The sequence below is a fragment of the Sciurus vulgaris genome (assembly GCF_902686455.1).
Source record: "Sciurus vulgaris genome assembly, chromosome: 18".
Classification (NCBI taxonomy): Eukaryota; Metazoa; Chordata; class Mammalia; order Rodentia; family Sciuridae; genus Sciurus; species Sciurus vulgaris.
Window position 1 is genome coordinate 6,946,008 of NC_136479.1, and position 24,412 is coordinate 6,970,419.

At 58.1% G+C, this 24,412-nt stretch overlaps 1 protein-coding gene across 2 annotated transcripts; it reads right to left on the reverse strand.

Annotated features, from left to right (window-relative positions):
- Positions 1-4,808: 4,808 nt before the first annotated feature.
- On the reverse strand, positions 4,809-14,589 carry CARHSP1 (calcium regulated heat stable protein 1). Of its 2 annotated transcripts, none has more exons than XM_079120476.1 (4): positions 14,492-14,589; positions 7,836-8,000; positions 7,207-7,329; positions 4,809-5,206 (listed from the first exon to the last, which is right to left on the reverse strand). In XM_079120476.1, exons 2-4 carry the CDS (start codon positions 7,991-7,993, stop codon positions 5,044-5,046), a joined length of 444 nt encoding a protein of 147 aa, XP_078976602.1. In that variant the 5' UTR covers positions 7,994-8,000; positions 14,492-14,589; the 3' UTR covers positions 4,809-5,043. The 2 variants fall into 2 exon arrangements, with proteins under 2 accessions (XP_078976602.1, XP_078976603.1); XM_079120477.1 differs by lacking the exon at positions 14,492-14,589 and adding an exon at positions 13,843-13,867.
- Positions 14,590-24,412: the final 9,823 nt, after the last annotated feature.

A 24,412-nucleotide genomic window follows, 5' to 3' on the forward strand; every position in this document is an offset into this window, starting at 1 on the left:
ACCAGTGTGCCTAGGCTCACCCTCTTTAAGGGTCTTGAGAAACCAGTATAGACAGACACCAGAAGGGGATGTTTGGTGATTAGAAAGGACAGCTGTCCACACTGACCCCTGGGACAGCAGCTGGAATCGCCTCCTGCCTGATGTGCCCTCCTGAGCTGAGCGAGTGCGGTGCTGGGATGCTTCCTGTTTGTGAGCCCAGACCTCCAGTGGCCTGCCAGACTGCTGGCCGAGGACCCACTGACCAGGGGGTCTGCACTTGGGCTGGCCCAGCGCTCAGGCGGCTCTGCATTCACTACACTGAACAGCCCAGCCGCCCTCAGGCCTGAGCAGGCCCAGGCAGCTCACTGGGGCTGGCCTCAGACTTGACCAAGAGGACCCTCTCCTGAGGGGGCCTGGCTCCTTGGGCGTCTGTACAGGAACGAGCCACGCCTGCAGTGTCCGCTCCTCCCTGTGCCTTCACTTGAGGGTGGAAGCGCTGCTGCCCTCCTCTTGCCTCGGCCTCCTGGGACTGAAGGGACCCCCCCCCCCCCCCCGCCTCCGGAGCACCGAGCTTTCCCAGAACGGTTCAGCCTCTGAAAACCCTGGGCTCGGCACCCACCTCGGCCGTCCCCCCCGACCCCAGGGCTCAGCACTAGGGGAGCCCGCTGCCTGGCCTGGGGAGGGGCAGTGAGCCAGCAGCAGCTGCAGGCCTGCCCATGGCCCCACGTGGGTGCATTCTCGGCAACTTCAGGACCAGCCATCCCGTCATCTGCCCTTACTGGATTTTGCATATGGTACTGTAATGACCTTTCAAAATGAAGTGTAGCACACTAAAGCGACTTGTCTCCTGTTCCTCCTGATGACTCCCTCCTGGTTGTCAGTGGGTGGTGAAGTGAAGGTTAGCAGCTGCGCCCCACGTTCTGGGAGGAGGCCCACCTTTAGCTTCGAGAGCCTCTCTTCCATCCTGTGGCACCAGAAGCCCTCCTCTGTCCCCAGCACCATCCATGCCAGATGACTGCCACTGCTTTTCTGGGTCTCAGGTGGGATCCAGGTAGAGGGGCCACCGTTCCTCCTGGTTCTCCCAGTGGCCGCCTCAGACCCTCCCTGCCCCAACCCCCCACACTGTCAGTTGCCTCCACTGCCCTCCCAGCTGAAATGGGCCTCAGGCTGGCTCACGGCCTTCCCCTTCATTCTGTGGCCTCTGTCCCACAGAAACCCAGTCCTCCCTGAGCCAGCAGCTGTGGTAGAGCAAGCTCTCAGAGGGTCAGGTGAGCACAGGCCACCCGGGCACCAGGCCTGTTCTGCAGACCAGCTGCAACTCTGAGCACGTTCCTTGGCCTGCTGTCATCTGTCAACTAAGATAGTCCTGCCGCGAGGTGGTCTACAGGAGCTGATGGCAGGAAAGCAGGCTGAACCCTGTGTGAGCCGAGTTGTCAACTCGGGACACCTCCCAGCAGCCCAGGGGCCACGCAGTCATTCCCTTGGCCTTGGGGAGTTGGCAGGATGAGGACATGATTCCAAGACATTTTAAATACAGTACGTGTTGAGCAAGAGTGCGCCCAAGCCAGCCTGGGCCTGTTCAGAAGGCTAAAGTCACCGCTGTCCAGGCTCAAGGTCGCCCAGTCTAAGCAGCCTCAGTGGAAAGGCCTGCATCATCACTGGAGGGCGGCAGGCACTGTGTAGCCTGGTGCCCAGGACCTGCGTGACACTCTGGAAGGTCCCTCCAGCTGCTGGAAGGCCAGGGAGGAGCGAGTCGGGCAGATGGCAACATGATCCAGGCGCAGCCCAGGCCTGTGTAGCCCTGAATCACTTCCTCTGCTGACCGCTTCCTCTTCCTCCCCATCTCGTCCAGGGAGCGGCTGGGCCCAGGCTCCTCTGCCTCCACAGCACCCAGCCAAGCGCTAACTCTGGCCACCTCCATCTCCCGGGCGACCCAACTGCAGCCTCCCCAGGCCTCCCTGCCCAGGCCACTGCAGAGAGCACTCACTGGGAAAGCGGCAGCTCCTCATCCTTCCGAGTAAGGCCTACTTCAGCCGCCTTCTGAACACTCGGGTGGACGCGCTAGTGTGAGTTTTCCCAATACAACTGAAAGTCATTGTTATTCACAGAAATACCCATCTGCATCCAAATCGTTATCCACCTCCCTCGGGAAACACTGAGCACAGCAAAACCTGCCCAGCGAGGCACCAAGTCCCTCCCCAGGCAGCCCCAGCCCCTGACCTGGGATGGCCACCCCTGTGCCCTCTGGACCTGACTGTCCTCCCCCACTGCCCCACGAGTGACCTGCTGGTCCTCCCCACAAGGGTCAGAACACGCCCACCATGGCGTAGAAGCATCTATTCTAGTACTCTCTCCGGAGCCCGGCCTCATGTTTCCAGCCCCCAATTTGGCATCTGGAGAACCTCAAGCCCCCATCAGATGTCCACAGGAGGGACCCTGAGACCGGTCTCTTACCACACGGGACAGTGGGAATGAGGGCTCCCTCACGCTCACACAACACCCAAAACGCCACCAGTCTTCATCGTGGCCAGCCAAGCTGCGGCCTTGTGACTCGGGCCACATCTACAGCACGGCTCTCCTGCACTGGAGAATGAGCAGCAGAGAAACGGGCAGCTCCATTTCCACAGAGACTGCAGTGGAGGGTTCTGGCCTAGCAGGGAAGGCCCTGACCTGCGCGCCTGCAGGACCTCCCTGCACCAGCCCCTGAGCGCACAGCCACACCCACAGGCCTCCCTGAGAGTGCGGGGAGGCAGGACCTGTCCTTGGGAACTCTGCATTCCATTCCCAGCTGGGTCCTCCCCATCTGCTGACTGAAACCCTGGGTCTGAGTGCAGAGGGGTCGCTTCCAGCTCTAGTATCCTGCAATTCTAGAATACTCGTCAACTGACAAATGTGGTCACGCAGGAAGCGCCGTTTACAAAGGATCCTGCCAAGCGAGAGAATCCAAAGTCCACAGACAGCAGAATGCGACTCCCAGGCTCACTGTGGGCAGAGCCCGCTGCAGCGCCAGCATGTGGGACCACACCAAGTCCCAGCTGGCCACCAAGCTGAGGGCAAAGCCAGAGTCCCTTGACAGGGGGCAAGTGGCTGGTGTGTGCACACAGACAAGCCCCAGGAGAGCCACCAAGAGAACAGCCCAAGACTTGGAGGGAAAAAACCACCTCTGACCCAGAGAGGACAGGCAGGAGCAGAGGACCCTCCAAGGGGCACAGCAAGCAACAAAGAATAAGGTCACCTTACCAGGGTGGCACCATCTATACTTCCCAGCACACACCTTATCTGTGGTACTAGGGACTGAACCCAGGGGCACACTACCACTGGGCTACAAGTCCAGCTTCTTTATTTTATATTTTGAGACAGGGTCTTGCTAAGGTGCCCAGACTGGCCTCGAACTTGCTGATCCTCCTGCCTCAGCCTCCAGAGTGGCTGGGATCTCGGGTGCACACATCACTGCACTGGGCTGGGCTTATCTGCCTGTTTCAAAACAACTCCACTGGTCACCAGCAAAATAGTTCTAGCCTCCCATCCCCTCTCAAAGGAAGCATTCTTAGGCTGGAAGAGTCAAGATTTCACATGCCTAGAGTCAAGATTTAAGACCCCTGATGAGGTCCTGTTTGCTTCCCGCACAGAACCATCCTCCCCACCTTCTGCAGCACGGTCCTGGGCCCCTCAGCCAGCTCAAGGACTCGCTCCCAGTGCTGATAAGAAAATACCCAACCACACACAGGCTGTGTATTTCCAAACGTATTACCCAGCTACTTCTATTTTCAAATCACAACTAAAGCTAAACCAAAGCACGGCAAAGAAAATCCTCAGATGCGTTTGCTGGAAAGCCCTACCCAAGGTGCCGGGTGAGCAGCAACAGGCGAGCCCAGCTGGCAGACAGCCCCAGCATTTCTTAACTATGTGTGTTTCACCTTAAAGTCTGACTCCCAGGCCATCAGGAAGCAAGCTCCCTACTCTTTTCTGGATGGATCTGGGGAGCGTTGTTTTGGGGGGCTTCCTCTCATACTGGGGATGGAACCCACGATGCTCTACACCTGAGCCACATCCCCAGCCCTTTCATTTTTTATTTGAGACAGGGCCTCGCTAAGTTGCCCGGGTTTGGCTCGATCTTTCAATCCTCCTGCCTCGGCCTCCTGAGTCACTGGGATTGCAGTGTGGCCACCCTGCCAGCCCAGGGAAAGTTGCATTTTTAAATAAAGACCCTCCCCTCTCCACAAGCACCTTCCACCCCGTCACCACCTCCAACCCCCACCGTAATGACAGGTTGGGAAATGGCTGCTATGGTGACTGTCCCCTAGACAGGTGAAAAGACCAGACTTCTCAAAGCAGGCAGAGTTCAGACCAAGCACCGCGGCCAAGCCGGCCCCAAGCTCCCCAGACGGTCTTCTCCAGACTGGCAGCAGTGCTGCCTGTCCCTCTGCAAAGGACCAGAAGGCAAAAGTCCCTCCAACCTGAGTCCCCAGCCCCGAAGCAGCTTCCCTAGAACCAATCAAACCAAGAATTAGAAGACTGCCTGCCCCGCTCCCCAGAGGATGTGACGGGCACTAGGTGGAAGCCACCCTGGGGAAGTGGCCTGTCGCCCGATCGTGGGCCACGGATCCAGGGACCCCGGGGGCGGGGGCGGCCAGGCTGGTGCACTCCAGCCGAGCACTCTGCCACGGAGCTGCGCCCCCTGCCCAATCCAGGGATTGCCAGCCTCCAGCTCAAGGTGGGGAAAGGGCTCTGTGGGCTGCGCCTGCAGCTCTGGGCAGCTGGGGAACAGGGCCCTCGGACCCGCACCCACGTCAGGTGGGACTCTGGCTCAGCCACCAGCAGGGTGCCTGTCTTTTTCAAATGCCTTTAATGCTTTCCAGATGGTGAGAGCTCGCTGATGGGAGGAGGCTGCTGGTGGCCAGGAGCACCCGTGTGTGCCCCCACACCCCTTCCTCCAGAGACACTCGAGAGGGATTGTGTCCCCCTTGAAGCCCCAACACGTGCGGTAGAACGTCATCTCCGGTGTGGCCCTGACTCCTCCCCATGGTCTCCCACAAGCTGAGGAGAAGGCGTGCTTCTGGGCCCCTAGGAGCTGACAACGTGCCCAGACCAGGTCTCGTGCTTGGTGCCCGGTGCCAGGTGGGTGATGACCACCTCCACAGCCTGCAGCTTCTCGTTCTTGGGCGGGATGGAGCACATCTTATAGGTAACCTCGTCGCCTTCCACGGGAACGTACTCCCCTTCCACGCTGCGGAGGCAGAAGGCAGCAGTCAGGGCCGCACCATGGAGCCCAGCAGACTCCACCCCAGGACCCCAGCACCCTGCTGTCCCAGGGCCCCTCTTTCCAAGGGACTGCCCTTCTACCAGAGGGACCAGAAAGAACCCTGTGCCCAGCCTCAGGGTCTAGCCAATCAGCTCCTTCCCTGGGACTGTGATGCTGGGGTTGCAGGAGCCTGGCAGACTGTGACATTAATGTGGGGGACTCGGCCCACAGCTGGACAGCAGAGATGGCCAGTCTGAGCCACAGAGAAATGAGGTCATTGTGCAAGAACTGGACAGAGAGGTGGCCTGAGGGAAGCTTTCTGGGCCCCTGGGTACACCGTCCTGGTTCCAGGAACCCAGCTGTGTCTCTGCCCTGGGATTCCCCAGATGCTCAGAGGGCCTTCCCCAAAGTCCCTGCTATGCTTCACACTGGTCCCAGGAGGGCTTCTCTCCCTTGTGGCCATCCCCAGGAGGTTCCCCTCCTTTCTCTGGGACATGAGTCCCTGCCTCCCAATAAGGCTGGTATGCTGGTGCTACTGAAGGAGACCCTCCCCAGGAGGAAAGGGCCAGCCAGCTCCCCCAGAACTGGTTTGCTTTGATTAGAGAATCTAAGTGCTTTCCCTGCTTGATGTGGCCACCAGGAAGCTCAGGAATAAACCTGCAGCCCAGACCTCACAGTAAAACCAGACATCAGGGCCTCTCCATTGTTCCTGCTTGTCCCACCCCCAACCCCATGTCTTCCTGACTTTTTTGTAAACCACTGGAAATTCCTTCTGGAAAGAGGCAGCATGTAAACGCATCTGCACATCCACGTGCACATTCTCTCTCTCTCTCTCTCTCTCTCTCTCTCTCTCTCTCTCTCTCTCTCTCTCTCTCTCTCTCTCACACACACACACACACACACACACACACACACACACACACACACACACACACAAAGTGCAATGCTTCAGCCTCCTCCTATCTGGGCTGCAGGCACACTGGGGACCCGAGGGCCACGCTCCCATACAACAAGAAGGGCCTAACTGGTTGGGTTTGGGTTTGGGTTTGGTACTGAGGATTGAGCCCAGGGGCATTTAGCCACTGAGCCACATCCCAGTCCCTTTTAGTTCTTGTTTTGAGACAGGGTCTCTCTAAATTGCTTAGAGATCCTCCTGCCTCAGCCTCCTGAGTCAGAGGGGTTCCAGGTGCCTGCCACAGCACCCAGCAGGAGCCTTGTTCTAGAAGCAGGTTTCCATGCTTTCAGGGTCTGCTGCGTGCAGTGGGACCCGGCCTGCACTGCCCACCCAAAATGAAGGGCTGGCGGGCTGTGGGCAGTTCTGTTCCCTCCCCTCGGCTCCATCCCCAGCACTGTGAAAAAAAAAAAATATGTGGGGTTGGGAAGCGCTCAGGATGCACGCAGTGCCATTAAGAGTCCCATATCCAAAGGCTGCCCAGGAGGCCAGAGGGGCAGGGGGAGGCACAGGCTGCAGGAACTCCCAGCCCTGAGGATGGGTGGGCCGACCTGGGCTCCCAGGGCTTCCAGACACTCAGGAAGGAAGGACGTCAATGAGCAATGGCAGGAGAAAGGGCCCAGCCCCTAACTTCCTTCCTGGAGCCCCCAGGCTCACCAGGCCACTTCCCCTGAAGGCGGCAGGAAGCTGGCTCCCAGGGATGCCCCAACCGACCAGACACACGGTCACTCAGACGTGCCCAGCAGCTCTGGACCCCACACGCCCGGCCGCACCGGGGCATCGTGGTGGGGGAGATGTTCACAAAAGCCAGGACAGCGCTCACAGGCGCACCCAGTCTCTGGAGCATGCTGGCTGTCCCCACACGCCCCAATACGCTGCCTTCCGTCCGCCTCATGGCCCCACCCGACAGACACACACAGCCAGTCGGAGCACTGGTCACAGCCAGCCAGCCACACAGGCCTGGCCACATGTCCTCATACCCAGCGCCCCACCTCGCCCAGCCCAGGGCTGCCCAGACCTGCTGCTGACTCACTCGGAGATGTGCAGGAAGATGTCGGGGCCACCATCAGCGGGGGTGATGAAGCCGTGGCCCTTGGACCGGCAGAAGCACTTGCAGACTCCTTTGTAGACGGGGCCCTGAGAAGCCCGCACCGTCCTGGCGGAGAGGAAGAAGGTGTAAGAGAGCCCTCAGCCCCACGCCCCCAGACAGGCCCCGGCTCTCCAGGGACACACCCAGCTCCTCCCAGCCCTGCCCACAGCCGTGCCCAGGAGTTCCAGCCAAAGTCACCCACACAGTCACTCAGGCTGTGCGCTCATCACAGCAACAGGCTGCACTCAGGCCTGACGTCTGCACTGCCAGGCACTGCGTGGGTCCTCTGCAGCCCTATGGCCACCATGACGCTGTCCCCATTGCAGCTGAGCCCAGTGACTGTGACCCCCAGGAGTTCCCATCCAACACCACCTGGCTCATGGCCATTCTGGTGGACGGGGCAGTGTCCTCAGAGCTTCGAAAGCACCTTCCCAGTTCCTCGACGCCAGCCCCTACGCCATCCCTAAGACTCCCCAGGGGTTCTGGAGGCCCAGTGGTGGCTGGGCAGTGGACCTCTGGCCTTGGGCAAGAGCCCCATCTCAGGAAATGACCCTGGCCAGCCCAAGACTCACGCTGAGAAGGTCCTTGTCCGGCGGGTGGGCAGCGGGCTCGGGACCACGTTGCCTCTCAGAGGAGATGGTGAGCGATCTCGGGCCCGAGGGGTGTCCAGCAGCCCAATCGAAGCCTGATGCGTGGGGGGCTGCGACGGCGGGGGAGGCTCAGATGACATGGCTGACCTGGAGAGACAGGCAGCGCTCAGGGTCAAACCCTGGAGGTGGGCCTGGCACATCCCCTCTCCAGGTCTGAGGGGAGGCCATCCTGAGACTCACACCTTGTCCAAAAGCGTCCCACCCACTGGGTCAAGTGCCTGCTCGCAGGCCTCCCTCTCCTGGCTCCCCAAAATCACCCCTATGAGAAGGACAGGACAGTCCCCTCTGTCTCCCGCCGCCAGCACAGACCCTGGCCTACTGGGACATTTGGCAAGCGCTATGAGCGCAAGGGAGGAGGAGCCCTCAGCCAGTGGGGCCACTCCTGCTGACCTGCTCCTGGCACCGGGGAAGGCACACACCGCCCGCAGAACAGAGAGCTCAGACCCCAGCACGCAGCCCCAAGGGGCCACCACCGGCCGGCATCCAGAAGAGGGAGGCCCCGTGGGCCAGGCCAGAGACCCCTGGAGCTGGCAGAGTTCCAAGCAGCATGTCCGCCAGGTCCTTGGGCAGACCCAGGGGCTCAGAGCACACAGCACCCACCCCAGGCACCCTGCTAGGCAACCCAGCTCCCCCGACTCCCGAGGAATCAGTAATCGGCCAGACCCCGCAGGAGGCGCAGGGCTCCACAGCCACAGCCTGGCTTCTAGCGACTTTGTGGCAAGCAGGACCTGGCTCTGTGCCCAAAACCTGGGATGTGAACCAGCCTTGGAGTGGGTCATGGACAAAAGCAGCAGCCCCCGTGTCAGAGGCCCCTGGGTAAGTCGTTCTCACACCAGAGAAGGGGCAGCAGTGGGTGTCACTCAGCACCTGCTCCGGTGGGTGACGGGCAGAGGGGGCAGAGGGAGGCGCTGCCAGGTGAGCTCAGACAGGCCTGAACTCAAAAGTCCCCTCAAGCCCGTCGGCCCGGTGGACTGAAGCAGCCCTGGGTGGGTATCATATTTAAAACATGAACCATCTTTTTAACTTCCGGGAGTCTGCCTGGAAATCCCAGTTTTCAGCTACTTCTGGCAGGAAGGGGCAGCTCCGACCCCAGACCCAGTTCACCCCGTCTGTAATAGCTCTATGGCTCCCACCGCCTGTGTCCCAGGCCACCCAAGACCCAGGCCGCAGTCCTCTGGGGAAAGGGGGGCCCCTCGCCCAGAGGACAGAGCCCACACTCCCCTGTCAGGGCTCAGTCCTGTCTGGCTGGGAGAGGAGGGGGCCCTTCGTCAGGGAGGGACATAGCTACCTCCTGACCCTTCTCCGCTGCAGCCGCAGCCAAGCAGGACCACGCGTCCAGGGAGCCCCCACCTCGGAAAGGGCCCCGCTGCTGGGCTGGAGGTCAGGGCTCCAGCGTGACCCAGCAGTACAGGTCATAGAGTCCTAGAATGTTCCCATGACTGGAGTTCTGGAAGGAGGGTAGGCCAGGGAGGGGAGGGGGAGGGAAAGGGGACGGATGGGAGGGGTCAGGAGCCAACAGGAAGGGAGGGCCCCACCCAGGCCTCCGGGTCAGCAAGTGGGACCACAATGACCTGGAGGCGCCCTCCTTTTCTCTTACAGTCAAGGCACATCTAACCTCAAACTATATCACCTGCCAGCTGTGTGATCTTGAGCAAGTTACCTAATCTCTCTGGACCTCGGCTTCTGCATCTGGTAAATGCAAATTGTAATAGTCCTGAATTCACACCATCTTCATGAAGTTGGAATGGAACAGTATGTGCTAAACGTTGGGACAAATCTTCCCAGGACAAGGAAGCAGTAACTACGACTGCTCCTGTAATTGCCATCAAAAGTCACTCAACAAATAGAGGTCCCATGCCAGGCCTCGTTCAGGACATGGAAACGCAGGGCTGAACCTGGAGCCTGAGAATAAACAGGTAAATAAACACATCAACAAGGCTGTCACTCATTGCTGAAAGGCTGTCCACAGGCGGAGAGGACAGAATGCAATGGGCCGAGGGGCAAGCAGGCCTGGAACCACGAGAGCCACTCAGCCCGTGGAGGAGGAGGAAAGGCCCCGGTGAGAACCCTGTGTGCGGAGGCCAGCAGCACGGCTGTGGGGTGGGATGCGGGAGGGAGGTGGGAAGGGCCGGCCCGCAGGGAGCTCACTGGTCACCCTCTCTGCCACACGTGCCCACTCCCACTCTTCTCTGGAGCCATAAAACAGGCCCCAAACCAGGGAGCCCTTTTCTCCACCTCAGCCACCTCACTTCCCAAAGGAGCCCACGCCCGGGGACAGAACAGCCTGGGTTCAATCCCCAGCACCACAGAAAGGAAAAGAATGGGCAGTTGGAGCCAAGTGCACCCCGTCCCCAAGATGCCACTGGAAACGCATGCTCTTCAGGGGGAGTGACACAGGGACCACGGGGTCCCTGCACGTCCCAAGGGTGCAGCCAGCACAGGCCCCGGGAATGACCAAGGTGCTCCCCCAGCACTACTGGCCTCTTGGGGCCCTTGGCATGTGCTAAGTCCCCCAACACCAGGAGTGCCAGGGCTGGCAGGGGGACCAGGGGCCCTAAGCTCCACCAGCCACCTCTCAGGAGCCACCTGGGCTGGGGGGGCACTGGGACAGCCAGAAGAGGCCTGGCAGGGGAGCAAGTGAACGGCCTCCCCGGGGGACAGCCGGGTCAGAGTCCATCTGTACAGGGGCTGTGCAGCAGTCAGCCGCAGCCCCCACACACGGCTGCAGCGGCCTGGCCCCACCCACCAGCGTGGTGCGGCTCCCTGCTGCCAGCTGCCCCCGCATTGCAAGGCCAAGGGTGGCCTTGGAACACCCAGGAGGAGGCTGGCCGACCAGCCATTCCCCCTCGACTCCCCACAGAGGCAGGGGGTGAGCCTAGTAGGCTCAGGACCAGGGTGGGGTGGGCCTCTGGCCTGGGCCAGACTCAGACCAAACGTCAGAGCCACGGCATAGGTGACTGCTGGACTGTGTTCACACGGTGTGCGTGTGTGTGCACGTCTGCACGAGTAGGCAGGGGTGTGTGCTCGTGTGTGTGGGGTCGGTGTGCACACAGGCTGTGTCCAAACACACACATGCGTGCAGCCAGGAGTGGCTTCTGGCCTCCAGCAGTGGCTCTGCAGGGCACAGAGGACCCTGGATACCACAACCTCTTCCTTGCCAGCAAGGACCACTGAGCCACCACTGTGAGCAAGAAACCACCCAGGACAGAGGCCTGCTGCCTGCCCCCAGGTGCACAGTGGGCGAGGTGAGCAGCTGGCCATGTGCCGCTGCCTGCCCCCCAGTTCTGACGAGGGTCGAGGGGGCCCACAGACTGGTGGGCAGGAAGCCATCCCCACCCTGACTGTCCCCAGGGAGGGGTTTGTCAGCAAGCTTTTACCCTGAGAACTGGAGGCAGAGGGGGCCTGGGCCTAAAATAGCCTGGGAATTTTCCACAGGCCCTGCAGCTCCTCTTGGAAGGTTCTGGGAAGTGAGCCGGGTCCTGGCACTGGGTGGTAGCCTGCCTAACCCCCACCTGGAGCCTGAGGACCCCATCACGCAGAGCCCCTGCTAACCCCCCAAGGCTCCTGCTCCTACTCCTGCCCCTCGGCCCGCAAGGCCACCAGCCACCGGCAGCTTGGGTCTCTTGAGCCAAGTAGCCAGGTGCTCACCCCAGGAGGGAGCCGGAGGAGCGACCAGCCATGCCAAGGCGACCAGGCGTCCAGTTCACCAGGCGCCCTTCCTGCTGCCTCAGACCGTTCCCTGGAGGCAGATGGAAGAGTGAGGACCAAGCTGGGCTCCAGTCAGATGCCCGCTCCTGGGCAAAGCCAGACCGCTCCAGGCCGGCTCTGCAAAATGGGGCCATCCTGAATCTTCCATGGGTTTGTGGCTGGGCCACCTCCCAGCCCATGGTAGGGACAGGGCTGCTGGCAAGTGGGGTGGATACAAAGCCACACTGGGGAAGGGGCAGGGCAGGGGGCAGGGCAGGCTGCAGAGCGGCTGTGGAGGCAGAAGACCAGGGCCATGCTGTGACCCGCCCGTGTGGCTCCGCTGAGCACCTACGTACATTACCTAGATTAACCCTCACAAGGGCCACCGCCACCCAGGCCTGTTTCACAGATGAGGAACCTAGGCAGAGGTCTAAGTCAGAGCCTGCCATCTCTGAGGACCCAGTTCACATGCAGATTCTGATTCTCAGGTGAGCACAACGTCTGAGATTCTGCTTGAATTTTCTTTCTGAGGTGCAGCATAGAGGCCCCCACCCCCATCTGCATTTTTAAGGGATTCCTAGGGAGGAAGTGGCTGCTGGTCCCTAGGGTGATCTTCTTGACTGGAGCCGGGTCCCAGCTAGCCCTGCTGAGCTAGGGCCTGGCAGAACTGGCCAAGTGCACGTGGGCAGGGTGGGGGTAGGGTGTCAGCTGAGCTGGGACAGAGGGGTCCCTGGAGTGAGGCCAAGAATGAGCCAGAGGTTGACCCAGCAGCAGGGCTCAGTCACACTCTGCGCCATTGTTCTGGGGAGAAGAGGGGTCTGGTGAGGGGGGAGAGGGGCGGGAACAGGGTACAGCAGGGGGGCGGGGCAGGTCCTGGGCTGTGGAGCCGATGCAGCAGCCTGTGCCTCAGCCCTGCTGAGCCAGCTGGGAACAGCACACCAGCCCCTGGGACCCCCACCAGCACTGCAAAAAGGCCAGAGGCCCACAGACAAGCATCCCAGGACCCCAAGGCAGCCCCTCCAACACTGCCAGCCTCCTGACCCCCCATGAGCACCCTGACAGCCTCAACCAGCCCATCCAGGGGACAGATGGTCACCCACAGCCTGACAAGCCGTCAACCCAGGAGCCCTCCAGGGCCAGCCAAGTCCTCATGCACAGATCTGTGCCCTGCAACTCTGTCCCCATCTAGTCCTTGCTGTTTGATCCTTTCCTTGACCTGCTCTTCCGCACCTAAGCAACCTCTGGCAAGTGACCCTGCCTCAGCTTCCTCACCGTCAATCGGAACGGAGCAGAGTCAGGGTGCAGGCTTGTGGACCGTGCCCGCTACGACTGCACTCAGTCAACATCAGCTGCGCTGGCAAGCGCAGCTGCCAGGCACTGGCTGAGCTAATGAGCCTTCCCTCCTATCCCCGCCCCTGGGCATGGGACACAAACCAAATGCCCTGACTCTGCCACTCAGGAGGACAAAGAGGCTGTTCCCCTCCCAGGAACTCACCCTCACCCCCACTCCAGGACCCCAAGGCCTGACTCAGCTTATCTGATCCCAAGCACCTACTCCCCTGAGGGACTACCAGGCCAGTGCCACTGGCAGGGGACACAACCGGTCTGTATGGAGGACCCACCGGCATTCTGGCTGTCCCAGGAGTGGATGGTCCAGAGATGATCCTGCTGAGCTGGGACTTAAAAGATCATTTATTTAATGGGTGCAGAGTCCAGGCAGAGGGCTCCAGAGGGGCAAAGGCCCAGATCGAGGGAGGACAGGAGACAGAAGGAGGAGAAGGTAGAGGGGGAAAAATCACAGGAAGCCTTCTTGAAAAGTTTGTGGCTTTTGGTAGATGACAATGGGGACACCAGAGTACAATTCTAAGCAGGAGGGTTGAATTTGAAGCTATTGCTTTTACCACTACCCTCTGGCTTCGGCTTGGCCATCAGATTAGAAGGGCTAGATGGGGCATCAAAGAGACTTGGGAAATATCAAAACAGCGGGGATGCGGGGGTATCTGACGTTTATTTGCACACACCCCCTTCTGCTAGGGAAAGTTACATCCCCAGTCCGCAGACCAGGCTTCGAGAGGCCTCCTGCTGTGCAATGAGACACCTCCACCTCTAACACCCGAGGCCCTGCCAGGAGCGGGCTGTTCTTCACTTCTCCCCGGGACACGCATCCACTCCAACCCCCCACAAAGCTGTGGGCCCAGAGCTTTCCTTTTTTAAATGTGAAAACGAATGTTGCATTTCCGACCTGCAGACCTGGGTGGCCAGCGCCGCGGCTGGGGACGGGGCCTGTACTCGCGGATGAAGTTTATCTCCCCTCCATCCGGCGCAAAAACAAGCGCGCGCGCCGCGGCCGGTCGGCCCCCAGATGCCGCCAATCGCGCGGCGCCAGGGCGGCTCCCGCCGGGCCTGGCCGCCGTCCCACCCGCGGGCCCACAGCTGCTGCGGCCAGGCCCGGTGGGGAGCTGGCTCCGCCTCCCGCGCCCGGCGCCCCCCGCCCTCGCCCCCAGCACCACGAGTCACCCCATTCATGCTCCTGCCCACGGGCGCAAGCGGTGGGAGGGCCGGGGAGCGCGTTCCCAGCGCGCAGAAAACAGGTGGCCAGGCGGGAAGTGCTGCCGACGTTCGCCTCAGCGCCCTCCAGCTGCTGCCACACCCACCCCTTCCTCGGGGGTGAGTAGCCAACCGCGCTCCCCAATCAGGCCGCGGCGGCCGGGCACCTCGTAAGGGCTGGGAGGAACCTGGCCCGGGGCCCAGAGCCGGGGGCAGAGGGCCCCGCACGAGGGGCTGGAGGGGCAGCGCCAGCAGGGGAGGCCGAGGCCCCATCCCTGCGGCTCCCGGGGCCGCGGGCGCCGAGCCTCCCAGCCCCTCCGAGAGGTCCCGGAAAAGCGGCGTACCTGCCTACGCGCTCCGCTCCGCCAGCTGCTTGGCTCCGACTGCGAGAGCCGCGCGGGGAGGGGGCGTGGTCGGGGCGGGGCGCAGAGGCCCCGCCCCCGGGGGCTCCCGCCAATGGGCCGGGGCCAGGCCCGCGGCGCTGGACCTTTGTGTGGGCGCCGGAGCTCCGGGACCGGGACGCTGGGGCTGGCGCGCGGAGAAGGGGACCCGCCATCCCCCGCCCGCCTGCGCTGCACCCGCGGGCGAAAACTGACCCCGGAAAGTGGAGAATCGGCTTTCTGCACCCGCACAGGTCCCTCCGGTCACCAGGCGCGCGGGTCCGGCCCCCACCCACCTGCCCTTGGCTCCAGGTCCAGATAAGCCTGCGCCTCGGTTTCAGCAGAAAGACAAAAGGGAAACAAACAAGCGAAACGCAGAAGGGAGGAAAGTGAGAAAAATAAGCAAAATCTGAAAAACGACGGGGGGAGCAGCTCGATTTGTTCTTGCTTCTTCTCTTTGTTTTGTTGTCGTTGTTTTGTTTTGTTTTGTTTTTAATTCCGCTGCGTCCTTGAGTCCTCCGTCTCTGGAGGCAAATGGTGTTGATATCATTTTGCAAGGGAAGAACCTGAGGCACTTAGAGGAGGGTGACCTGCTTGTGGTCACAGCCCCTGAACGCAACCCAGGGGCAGGAGGGAGAAGAGGTATCCTGTAGCTTGCCTAAGCGACAGGCCCAGGATGGGGGTAGCACTGCAGTTCCGGCTGGAGATGCCACCCTGTAACCCCAGACCCAGCACCATGCTGAGGCCCAGTGGTAGAAAGGCCTAGTAACAAAACCAGCTGTCAGGAGAGGCGCCCTCCTGCTGCCGGTGGGAACGGGAAATGGAAGTGAAGCCACAGTGGAAGTCCGAGGACCCGCAGGCCGTGAGACCTAGAACCACCGACCGGCATATGCCCAAGAGATGTGAAAGTGCAGGTCCACACAAAAGCAGACCTGTACCCCGATCTTCATAGCAACATCACTGCCAAGAGCTAAGGGCTAACACAGGGCTGGGGCTGGAGCTCAGAGGCCAGGCCCAGGATGAATCCGAATGCCCATGGAGTGATGCATGGATTAAACCAATGGTTGTACAGCTATGCCATGGAGAATTATTTGGTCATAAAAAGGAATGAGGTCTGTCTCAAAATTATGAAAAGGTTTGGGGATGGAGCTCAGTTGCAAAGTACCCCTGCCCCTGGGTTCAATCCCCAGGACCACACACACACACACAAGATTCAACATGAGTGAACCTTGAAAACATGAAGGAACCACGGCGGACAGGAAAAGACACACCTATGATCTCTTTGGTATAAATATCCAGAATAAGCAATCCCATGACGACAGAAAGTGGATCGGGAGGCCTGGATCCCGGGATCAGTAGTGACGCTTGCCTAGCACGCAGGGTCCTGGGTTCCATCGCACAGTGCAAAAGAGAAAGCCAGGGTGGGCGTGGGGAACAGGGCTGGGAGCTAGCGGCACAGGGTTTCTTTTCAAGGCAAGACGGGTGTTCTAAAAGCTACGATGGCCGTAGAGGCACAGCTCAGTGAGTACACTGAAAACCACTGAATTGTACACTTCCCATGAACTGTAATCCAAAAAGCAGTCAATCAGACAAGGGACCCCTGGGCAGGGGTGGGCAGTGACTGGTGGGATTCCAGTTTCTGGTAAGGTTCTGTCCTTTAATCTGGGGGCAGGGACGCCCTGAGGTGGTTACTTTATGAACATTCATCAGCCCATAATGATACATCTTGACACACTTTTTTATTTTGCTTTTTTAATTTTTGGTACTAGGGATTGAACTCAGGGGTTCTTCACAGAACTACACCCCCAACCCTTTTTAGTTTTTACTTTGAGGCAGGGTCTCATTAAGTTGTTTAGGACCTTGCTTGATTGCTGAGGCTGGACTCAAACTTGCAATCCTCCTGCCTCAGCCTCCTGAGATTGCAGGTGTGCGCCATTGCACCTAGTACATACTAGCTTTTTAAATGCAGCTAAGTGCTAACAGGGTCCTCTCAGCGCCTACCTCATTCTCCTTACTATAACCCTGACTCTTGACATGTCTAGTCAAGAATCTGGGGAACCACCCCAAAGAAGATGCTGATCCCTGCTCTCCTTCAGGCTCCATCAAGACTCCATCGAGACCATTCCGACTCCAGCACAGCAGCAGGGTAGGAATGTCTGCCTGTCCTTCCACAGCATGCTTCAAAGGGACTATGTCCTTGTCCCATCGTATAGATAAAGAAACTGAGGCCGGGTCATCTGTCCTGGGTGAACAGCTCTTCCTGGTCAGTTGGCCTTTCTGAACCTTGGTTTCCTCATCTGTAAGATGGTTACAGAAGGCAGTCATGAAGTAACAGCGGGTGGCCCTTGCCTGGTACCTGACACCCAGTAGGAGTTCGGCAGCCTTGGATTCTGTTTCTGCCATCCCCCCGCAAAGCCCTTCTCAGCTCCCTTGAAGCCCTCGGAATTCCACACCCAGGTTGGGAATCCCTCCGTGCCAGGCTCTGTGTTGGGCACTGGACATCCAGAAATAAGACATGTCCACTCGGGCTTTTCCCACTCGTCAGGGGCACCGCCGCCTCCAGGGTGTGTTTGGGGAAGGCGGGAAGTCCTGGGGGGCTGTCTCCACCACCAGGTGTGGGGGTGCTTGTGACTTGGAGAGCAAGGCCCTGGTATCTTCCAGGAGAACAGAGTGCTGGCTGGCGAGATGGCCCTGTCCACAAAGGCATGGTGACGTGATGGTGTCACAGAGTCCCTCTCTTAAAACCCTCCTGTATCAGTAGCAGCCCTATGGAGGTCAACGTGACCTGCAGTCAAACGCACGTCTTCAAAGTGGACAATCCAACACACTCTGATGTGCGTGCACAGTCCTGCCGACGCAGGGCTGCAGGACAGCGCCCTCAGAAGCTCCCTGTGCCCCTTGGCTGCCCCTTCCTCGGCCTCCTCCCTCCCCTGCCCTCGCTCTGCCCGTGCAGATTCGTTTGCAGTTCTTGGTTTCCTCTGACCGACTCCTTCCGTGTGTGCCGGTGTGTCTTCTCTCAGCACAATCATTTTGTGACTGGCGCCTGGTGCCGCGGGCATGGACATTTGTCCCTTTGTCCTGCTGCGTGGAATTCCACTGTGCTCACGAGGTTCTGCTGTGCCTCCTTAGGGCGGCCATGAGCCACTCACTGCAGGTCTTTGTGCCAAGGTGCGTCCTTCCTGGGAGCCGGGGCGCCTAGGAGTGGAGTGGCACCTAGGGGCGACACAATGCACAATGCACACGTCCTGTGTAAAAGTTTGGATATCGCTGTGAATCGCTCTTCCATTTATGCCTGTGTTACAACCGGGGCATCGTACTGATTTTTGTTTGTTTTTCGTGTTGTTGTTTGCACGACTGGGGATTGAACCCAGGGGTGCTCAACCATGGAGCTACACCCCCAGCCCGTATTATTGCAAGACAAGGGCTCATGAAGTTGCCCAGGTTGGCCTGGCGCTTGCGATCCTCCTGCCTCTATCCTCCTGCCTCAGCCTCCCGAGTGTTTGGGATTAAAGGCACAGCCCGGGCCCAGCTGTATTGAATTTTTTAAATGTGTGCCTGAGGTCGTGTGTTTCTATGGATTCCATTCTGAGAGTGAAGGGTCCATTGCCAAAGGCGACCTTGGATCTCGAGGCTGATTGGATGAAAACCTGGGCAGAAAACAGCTGAAGAGACCACACCCACAGTGGGTGGGAGATGATGGGAATTAGCCCCGTGGGACAGGGACGGGCGCCTCCCGCCAAACGCTGCTTCTAGGTGGCCAAGTCTGACCACTTTTTCCAAGGGAGGGGGGACGACTGGGGTTGTGCCCAGTGGCACATTTTCCAGCATTTCCTGTTTCTTTCTGATTCTTTGATCGTTTTGAGAAGCCACTTGACATCTCCCGGGAAGCATTTGGTGGGGTGCGGAGGGTCGCATGCTGAGGGAGGCTGTGCTGAGCCAGGAGCATAGGCTCCGGGGACAGGGCAGGTGGGGGATCCGGACTCTGTCCCCGCGAACCTTCACCAGGGCATCTTTTCTCTCTGCTCCTCAGTTTCTGCATCTGTAAAGTGGGGGACCCACCTCAGTAAGGAGCCCAAGGCCCGCGGAAACCCAAGCAAGTGTTCTTATTTGCTTTTTGGAACGCTTCTTGCGTAGATCTTGGCGCGGCTCTAGGAGCACCCATAGCTCCCGAGTTCCGAGGCACCTAGGAGGTGGGCGCACCTCGCAGGGGCTCCGGCTCGGGTTGGCGGATCTTTACCCCCGAGACCTCAGGCGCAGTACTGCCCCAGCCTCCAGATGGGGACGGGACTTACTCCAGACCGCATAAGCAAAGGCCGTAACTGGCCGTACCAGGACTGAACCTGGGCCCAAAGGACAAACCTCACCGGCCATCTAGGGTAAGGCCCCCTCCCCAGGAAGCGTGGCTCCGTCCCGGGTCTGGCCTGGCCTGAGCGGATCCCTCGGCCCGCACCGCTCCTCCCGGCTCCCCAGCCCAGGAGACGCTCTGCCCTCCCCGAACCAAGCGTGGGGACCTCCGCCCCCGCTCCGGGGTCCCCTCCCCCTCCTGCGCAGGAGCAGCAGGGCGGGGAGGCTCGGGGCGCAGGCCCCGCCCACTCCTCTCCAGCCTGCGCCCCACGCATTGCGCAACAGCTCCGGTTACAGCTCATTCCTCCGGATTCCTTTTGCCTTATCATCCCAAGCCGGGCCCTTCTGGGAAGAGAGGATGAGCAGGAAGGAAAAAAGTATCCCATCTCCTTTCCCCTTAAGCAGCCACAGCTGCAGAGTCTTCCTTGCGCGCACAGAGAGCACAGGCCAGAGAGGGGGAGTAGGTGCCCAGAGTCATACCGCGGGAAAGTGACCAGGCGGGCCTCCCACGAGCCCCAGCGGTCAAAACGAGATGCTCCTGCCCTGGCCTTTGTGACCCTGCTTAGCTCTCGTCCTTGTGGCTTTGGTATTATTGCTAGCTGACTGCAAGCCTGTGTATGCCAGGCACGAAGCCCTTTGATGTACCATTCACTTAGCATTTTGAGTGAGCACCTACTTTGTGCCAGGTGCCAAGTACCTGGGAGATGACTGCTAACAAAACCAAGGTGTCCCAGAGAGGACACCTTAGGAACAACAATGATCGAAAACTAAACTAACGTGTGCAGGGAATTCCACAAGGGGACTGACGCCGTCGTTCCAGGGCTGGGGTTGTGGGTCGTGTGTGCCTAGCATGCGTGAGGAGGCCCTGGGTTCAAGTCCCGAACTGCAAAAAAAAAAAAGTAAAAACTCGAACCAGGCACAAGACAGAGGGGCCATTTCTTCTCAACAAGGGGCCAGGACAGCCCTCCATAAGCGAGCGAGCTAAAGCTCCACAGGGACAATGAGCTGAGGGATACTTGAGGGAACAGCATTCCAAGGTGACAGGAACAGCGGGTGCAGGAACTCAGAGGCTGGCGCTGACGGGAGAGGAGACAGTGAAGGACCCATCCTCGCAGTCTCCCTGAACTCCCCTGACGCTTCGGCATAAGGTATTATCAGACCCATTTTCTGGGGAGGAAACTGAGGCTCAGAGAGGTGTTGATGCCTGCCTGGGGTCGCACTGCTGGAGTGGCCAGCCCATACTGTAACCTCCTCCCTGCAGAAGGGTTAGATTTTATCTAATAGGCAGTGAAAATCCCAGGACAGATTTTTGAGGAGTGGAGTGGAGAATAAGGTCTAACCGGCTAAGCCTTAGTTTGGAGGAGCTGTTTCGTTTTTTTGTTTTTAAGAGAGAGGGAAAAAAAGTCCTTCAAGAACCCTGAGCCTCTTAGACTGCAGATCAGGTCTGTAAGCCTCCCCCACGGGGGAGGGGGGGGGCAACGGGGTGTCCTGGTTGCCCACAGGCTGGGTCTAATTTGGCTTTGTCACAGCTGTGCTGTGTGACTTTAGGCCGGCGTCTTGGCTTCTCTCATGCCACCTCAATCCTTTCATCCAGGCCTGGGGATGGCAGGTGGGAAAAGGAACCCGCAGCACCAAGGCCAGACTGGAGACCCAGCAAAGCCCAGCGGGAGGAAGCGAGGCGGAGTCGCGGCTGCCTGGTGCTGCCCTCTGGTGGCCATGTCTGGGATGGTCGGAGGCAGAGAGCATCGCCCGTGGGCCCCTGGTTCCTTCACACTGGACTTCTCCAGCTCAGATTCGGCTCCCGAAACCCCAGCCCTGTGTCGGAGTTGGGGCGGGGATGTCCCCTTCAGAATCCCGAGTGGAGAAGGCAGTCCCAACTCCCTCCCAAGATGTGCGACCGGAAGTCTATGCAAAGACCCCAGGGGCTGGGCGTGACATCCAGGCGATTTCAGGGCAAATGGGGTGGGTGGTGATGGACGGAGCTCGCAGCTCATGCACTCACTGGTCCGTCTGCTCATTCGCACTTTCAACCCCTCCCAGCCCCTCCCAGTCAAGTGTCCCCTGCCCCAGCCTAGCCACAGCCAATTACCCGACGTGATGCAAGCAACCTTAGCCATGGAATCCAACAGGGGCATGGTCTGGGGATGCCAGGAGATCCGGCGGATCAAATGCAAGTTCGCCCACAGTTACTGCAGTGCTGTTACAGCATTACTGAAGTGAGTCTTCGTGCGGATGTGTCCTCAAACAATTGCATTGTTGGCTTCAATTCCTGTTATTTGCTTTCCGTTTTTAGACTTGCTTTTTTTCTTTTTTGTTTTAGTGACTTCTTGGGCCCCTCCCAATTTCATTGTAAAAATATACGAATGTACAGAAAATTTGAAATAATTCTACCTTTGTCAGAGTTCTGCATACAGGTGTCCCCTGTATCCAAGGGTGCTGGCTTCCAGGATTCCCTGAGGACACCAAAATCTGAGGATGCTCAGGCCCCTTATAGAAGATGACACATTTGCATATCACCTATGCAATCCGTCCAGTTTGGTCAATGTATTTATTTATTTGCTAGTACCCAGCATGGAACCCTGGGGTGCTCTACCAGTGAGCCCTCCCCGGCCCTTTCTATTTTTAATTTTGAGACAGGGTCTCCTAAATCGCTTAGGGCCTCACTAAGTTACTAAGGCTGGCCTCGAACTTGTGATTCTCCTGCCTCAGCCTCCCGAGTCTCTGAAGTGTGTGCCACCAGGTCCAGTGCCTCCAGCTTTAAATCATCTCTAGATCGCTCTGTGTGTGTGTGTGTGTGTGTGTGTGTGTGTGTGTGTTATTAGAATTGAACCCAGGCCCTTGCACATGCTGGGCAAATGCTATACCACTGAACTACATCCTTGGTCCTCTAGATTACTTATAAAACTAATGCACTAAAAATACTGTAAATACTACATAAGTAGTTATTACACTCTATAATTTAGGGAGTAATGTCAAGAAAAAGTCTGTACACATGCAGTATAGACCCTGATTTTTTTAACGTTTACATGGTGGTTGGTCGAGTCCACAGATGCGTAGTCTGAAGATACAGAGGGCCAACTATATCTGCTTTGCACACACTTGCCTCTCTCGTAAGCTAGTCCTCCATCTTACTTGTTGACCAATTTAAAAGTAAGTTGCCACAGAGCGTGTGGCACACACCTATAACCCCAGACCCAGGAGGGCAGGAGAATTCCAAATTTGAGGCCAGACTCAGCAACTTAGTGAGACCCTCTGCAACTTAACAAGGCCCTGCCCCCAAATAAAAATCAATGAATCAAAAGGACTGGGGATGTAGCTCAGTGATAAAGTGCCCCTGGGTTCAACCCCTAGTACCAAAAACAGGTAAAATTTGTAAAAAGCAAGTTGCCCACGGCTGTGTAGGCGGCACACTCAGCTTGCGGATCATTAGAGTTCAGTGTGCGTGCACAGGTCTCTTTTCCAAAGAGCGGACATGCAATGAAATGCTTAAATCTTGCATTGCACCTTTCCCAGAATTTGGACAAAGCGGACACCTGTGTGATTGCATCGCCGTCACCCCCAGAAGGCCCCACTCCTTCCCAGCTGCCACCTGGCAGGAGTTCTGATTGGTTCCCTCATGGCTTCCCCGTGGGCGTCTCTCTTGAAGTCCCGCAAATGAAATCGAGCTGGGCCTGCTCGTGTGAGGCTTGTTTCGCTCAGGCCTCAGGCCATTGCTGGTCGCCTTTCTTTTTATTCATGAGAATGACCCAGATGTCAAGGTGCCATTCTCCGTCCTCTTGTTTACAGACCCAGCACTTCCCAGTTTGGGGCTGTTGTGAATTAAACTGCTACGACCAATCAACCAACCATTTGTCTCCTTTTTTTGTTTTGTTTTGTTTTTTTGGTGCCACTTCTCCTGCTTGGGCTTCTGGGGGCAGAGGCCGTGCTTCATGGGCAGAGGCCTGTGTCCTTCCAGACCTTCATGGAAGCCCATCAGTCATGTAGGATGGAGCGTCGGGTCTTGACATCCCTACCAGAATTTCATGTGGTCAATCTTTTAAAACCCTAATCATGCGTCTGGGGAGGCAGCTCAGTTGGTAGAGAGCTTTCCTTGGAAGCACAAGGCCCTGGGTTCAATCCCCAACACCCCCCCCCCAAAAAAAAACCCTAATCATTCATATGGACAAGTCAATGAGTCTTCAGAAATGAACATACCTATGTAATCATGATGGAACATTCCCTTTGTTTTATTTTATGATTTACTTATTTATGTATTGGTACCATGGATTGAACCCAGGGGCACTTAACCACTGAGCCACATCCCCAGCCCTTTTTAATTTCTTTTTTTAAATTTATTTATTTACTTCTTTTTTGCGGTTCTGGGGATTGAACCCAGGGCCCTGTGCTTCCAAGACGAGCACTCTACCAACTGAGCTGTAACCCCAGACCTATTTCTTTATTTTTGAGACGGTCTCACTAAGTTGCCAAGGCTGGCCTCAAACTTGTAATCCTTCTGCCTCAGTCTCCAAGGTCACTGGGATTACAGGCGTGTGCCACCTTGACTGGCCATTTCCTTGATCTTAAGAAAGACAGGGCTGGGGCTGCAGCTCAGTGGTAGAGCGCTTGCCTGGCACGTGTGAGGCCCTGGGTTTGATCCTCAGCACCACATAAAAATGAACAAACAAAATGAAGTCATGCTGTCTCTCTACAACTAGAAAAATTTTTTTTTTTTAATTTTAAAAAGATGACTCAAGAACCTGAGGCAGGAGGATGGTAAGTTTGAGGCCAGCCTCAGCAATTAAGTGAGGCTCTGAGCAACCTAGGGAGACCCTGTCTCAGAAATAAAAAATAAAAAAGGGCTGGGGATGTGGCTCAGTGGCCAAGCACCCCTGGTTTCAAGTTTCAACCCTGGTACCAAAAAGCAAAATAAAATAAATAAAATAGATATTCAAAAATACTTCCTATTCCAGAAAATTCTCTCACTCTTTGCTGTCAACCTCCACCTCCTGCACACACCCACACCCACACACACTCTTCCGCTTGCCAGCACTGCAGCTTAGACAGTTGCAGAACTTGAAATAAGCAGATCTCAGGCAGCGCTCCTCCCGGGAAGGGCTCTTTGCGTTGGCGTGGCTTTCAAGGCGCGGGCTCCTTGTCCAGCGCGTGGGTACTTCATTCCTTTCACGGCTGAGCAACGGTCCACTGTATAAACACGCACGATCTGTTCATCCGCTCACCCGTTGTTGACAGATGTTGCCGCTAATCAGTGCCTAGGGACGCTCCCCGCGAGATAAGCAGGACTCTAGAGACCGGCAGGCTGCGCTGCCACCTCCCCTATCTCCAGGCTAGGTGAGAATCAGCAGAGCCACCTCGCGTGTGAGGTAGAACAAGTCCCCATAAAGCACCTGGGGAGGTGCCCCCATGCAGGGGCATGTGGCCTGTCTCACGGTGTCCCCTGCTTGCAGGGCACAGGGTGACCTCCATTGCACCTGACCTGCCGTCACCGCGGAGCACATGAGGGATGAAATGTCCCAAATCTCTTTGTTGAGTCCTCCGAATTCT

Coding starts and splice junctions, on each gene's coding strand:
- CARHSP1 (XM_079120476.1), bottom strand. CDS start 7,993: ATGTCATCTGAGCCTCCCCCGCCGTCGCAGCCCCCCACGCATCAGGCT. Junction 7,330..7,835: donor CGGACAAGGACCTTCTCAGC/GTGAGTCTTGGG, acceptor CCTCTCCGCCAG/GACGGTGCGGGCTTCTCAGG. Junction 5,207..7,206: donor ATCTTCCTGCACATCTCCGA/GTGAGTCAGCAG, acceptor CTGCCTCCGCAG/CGTGGAAGGGGAGTACGTTC.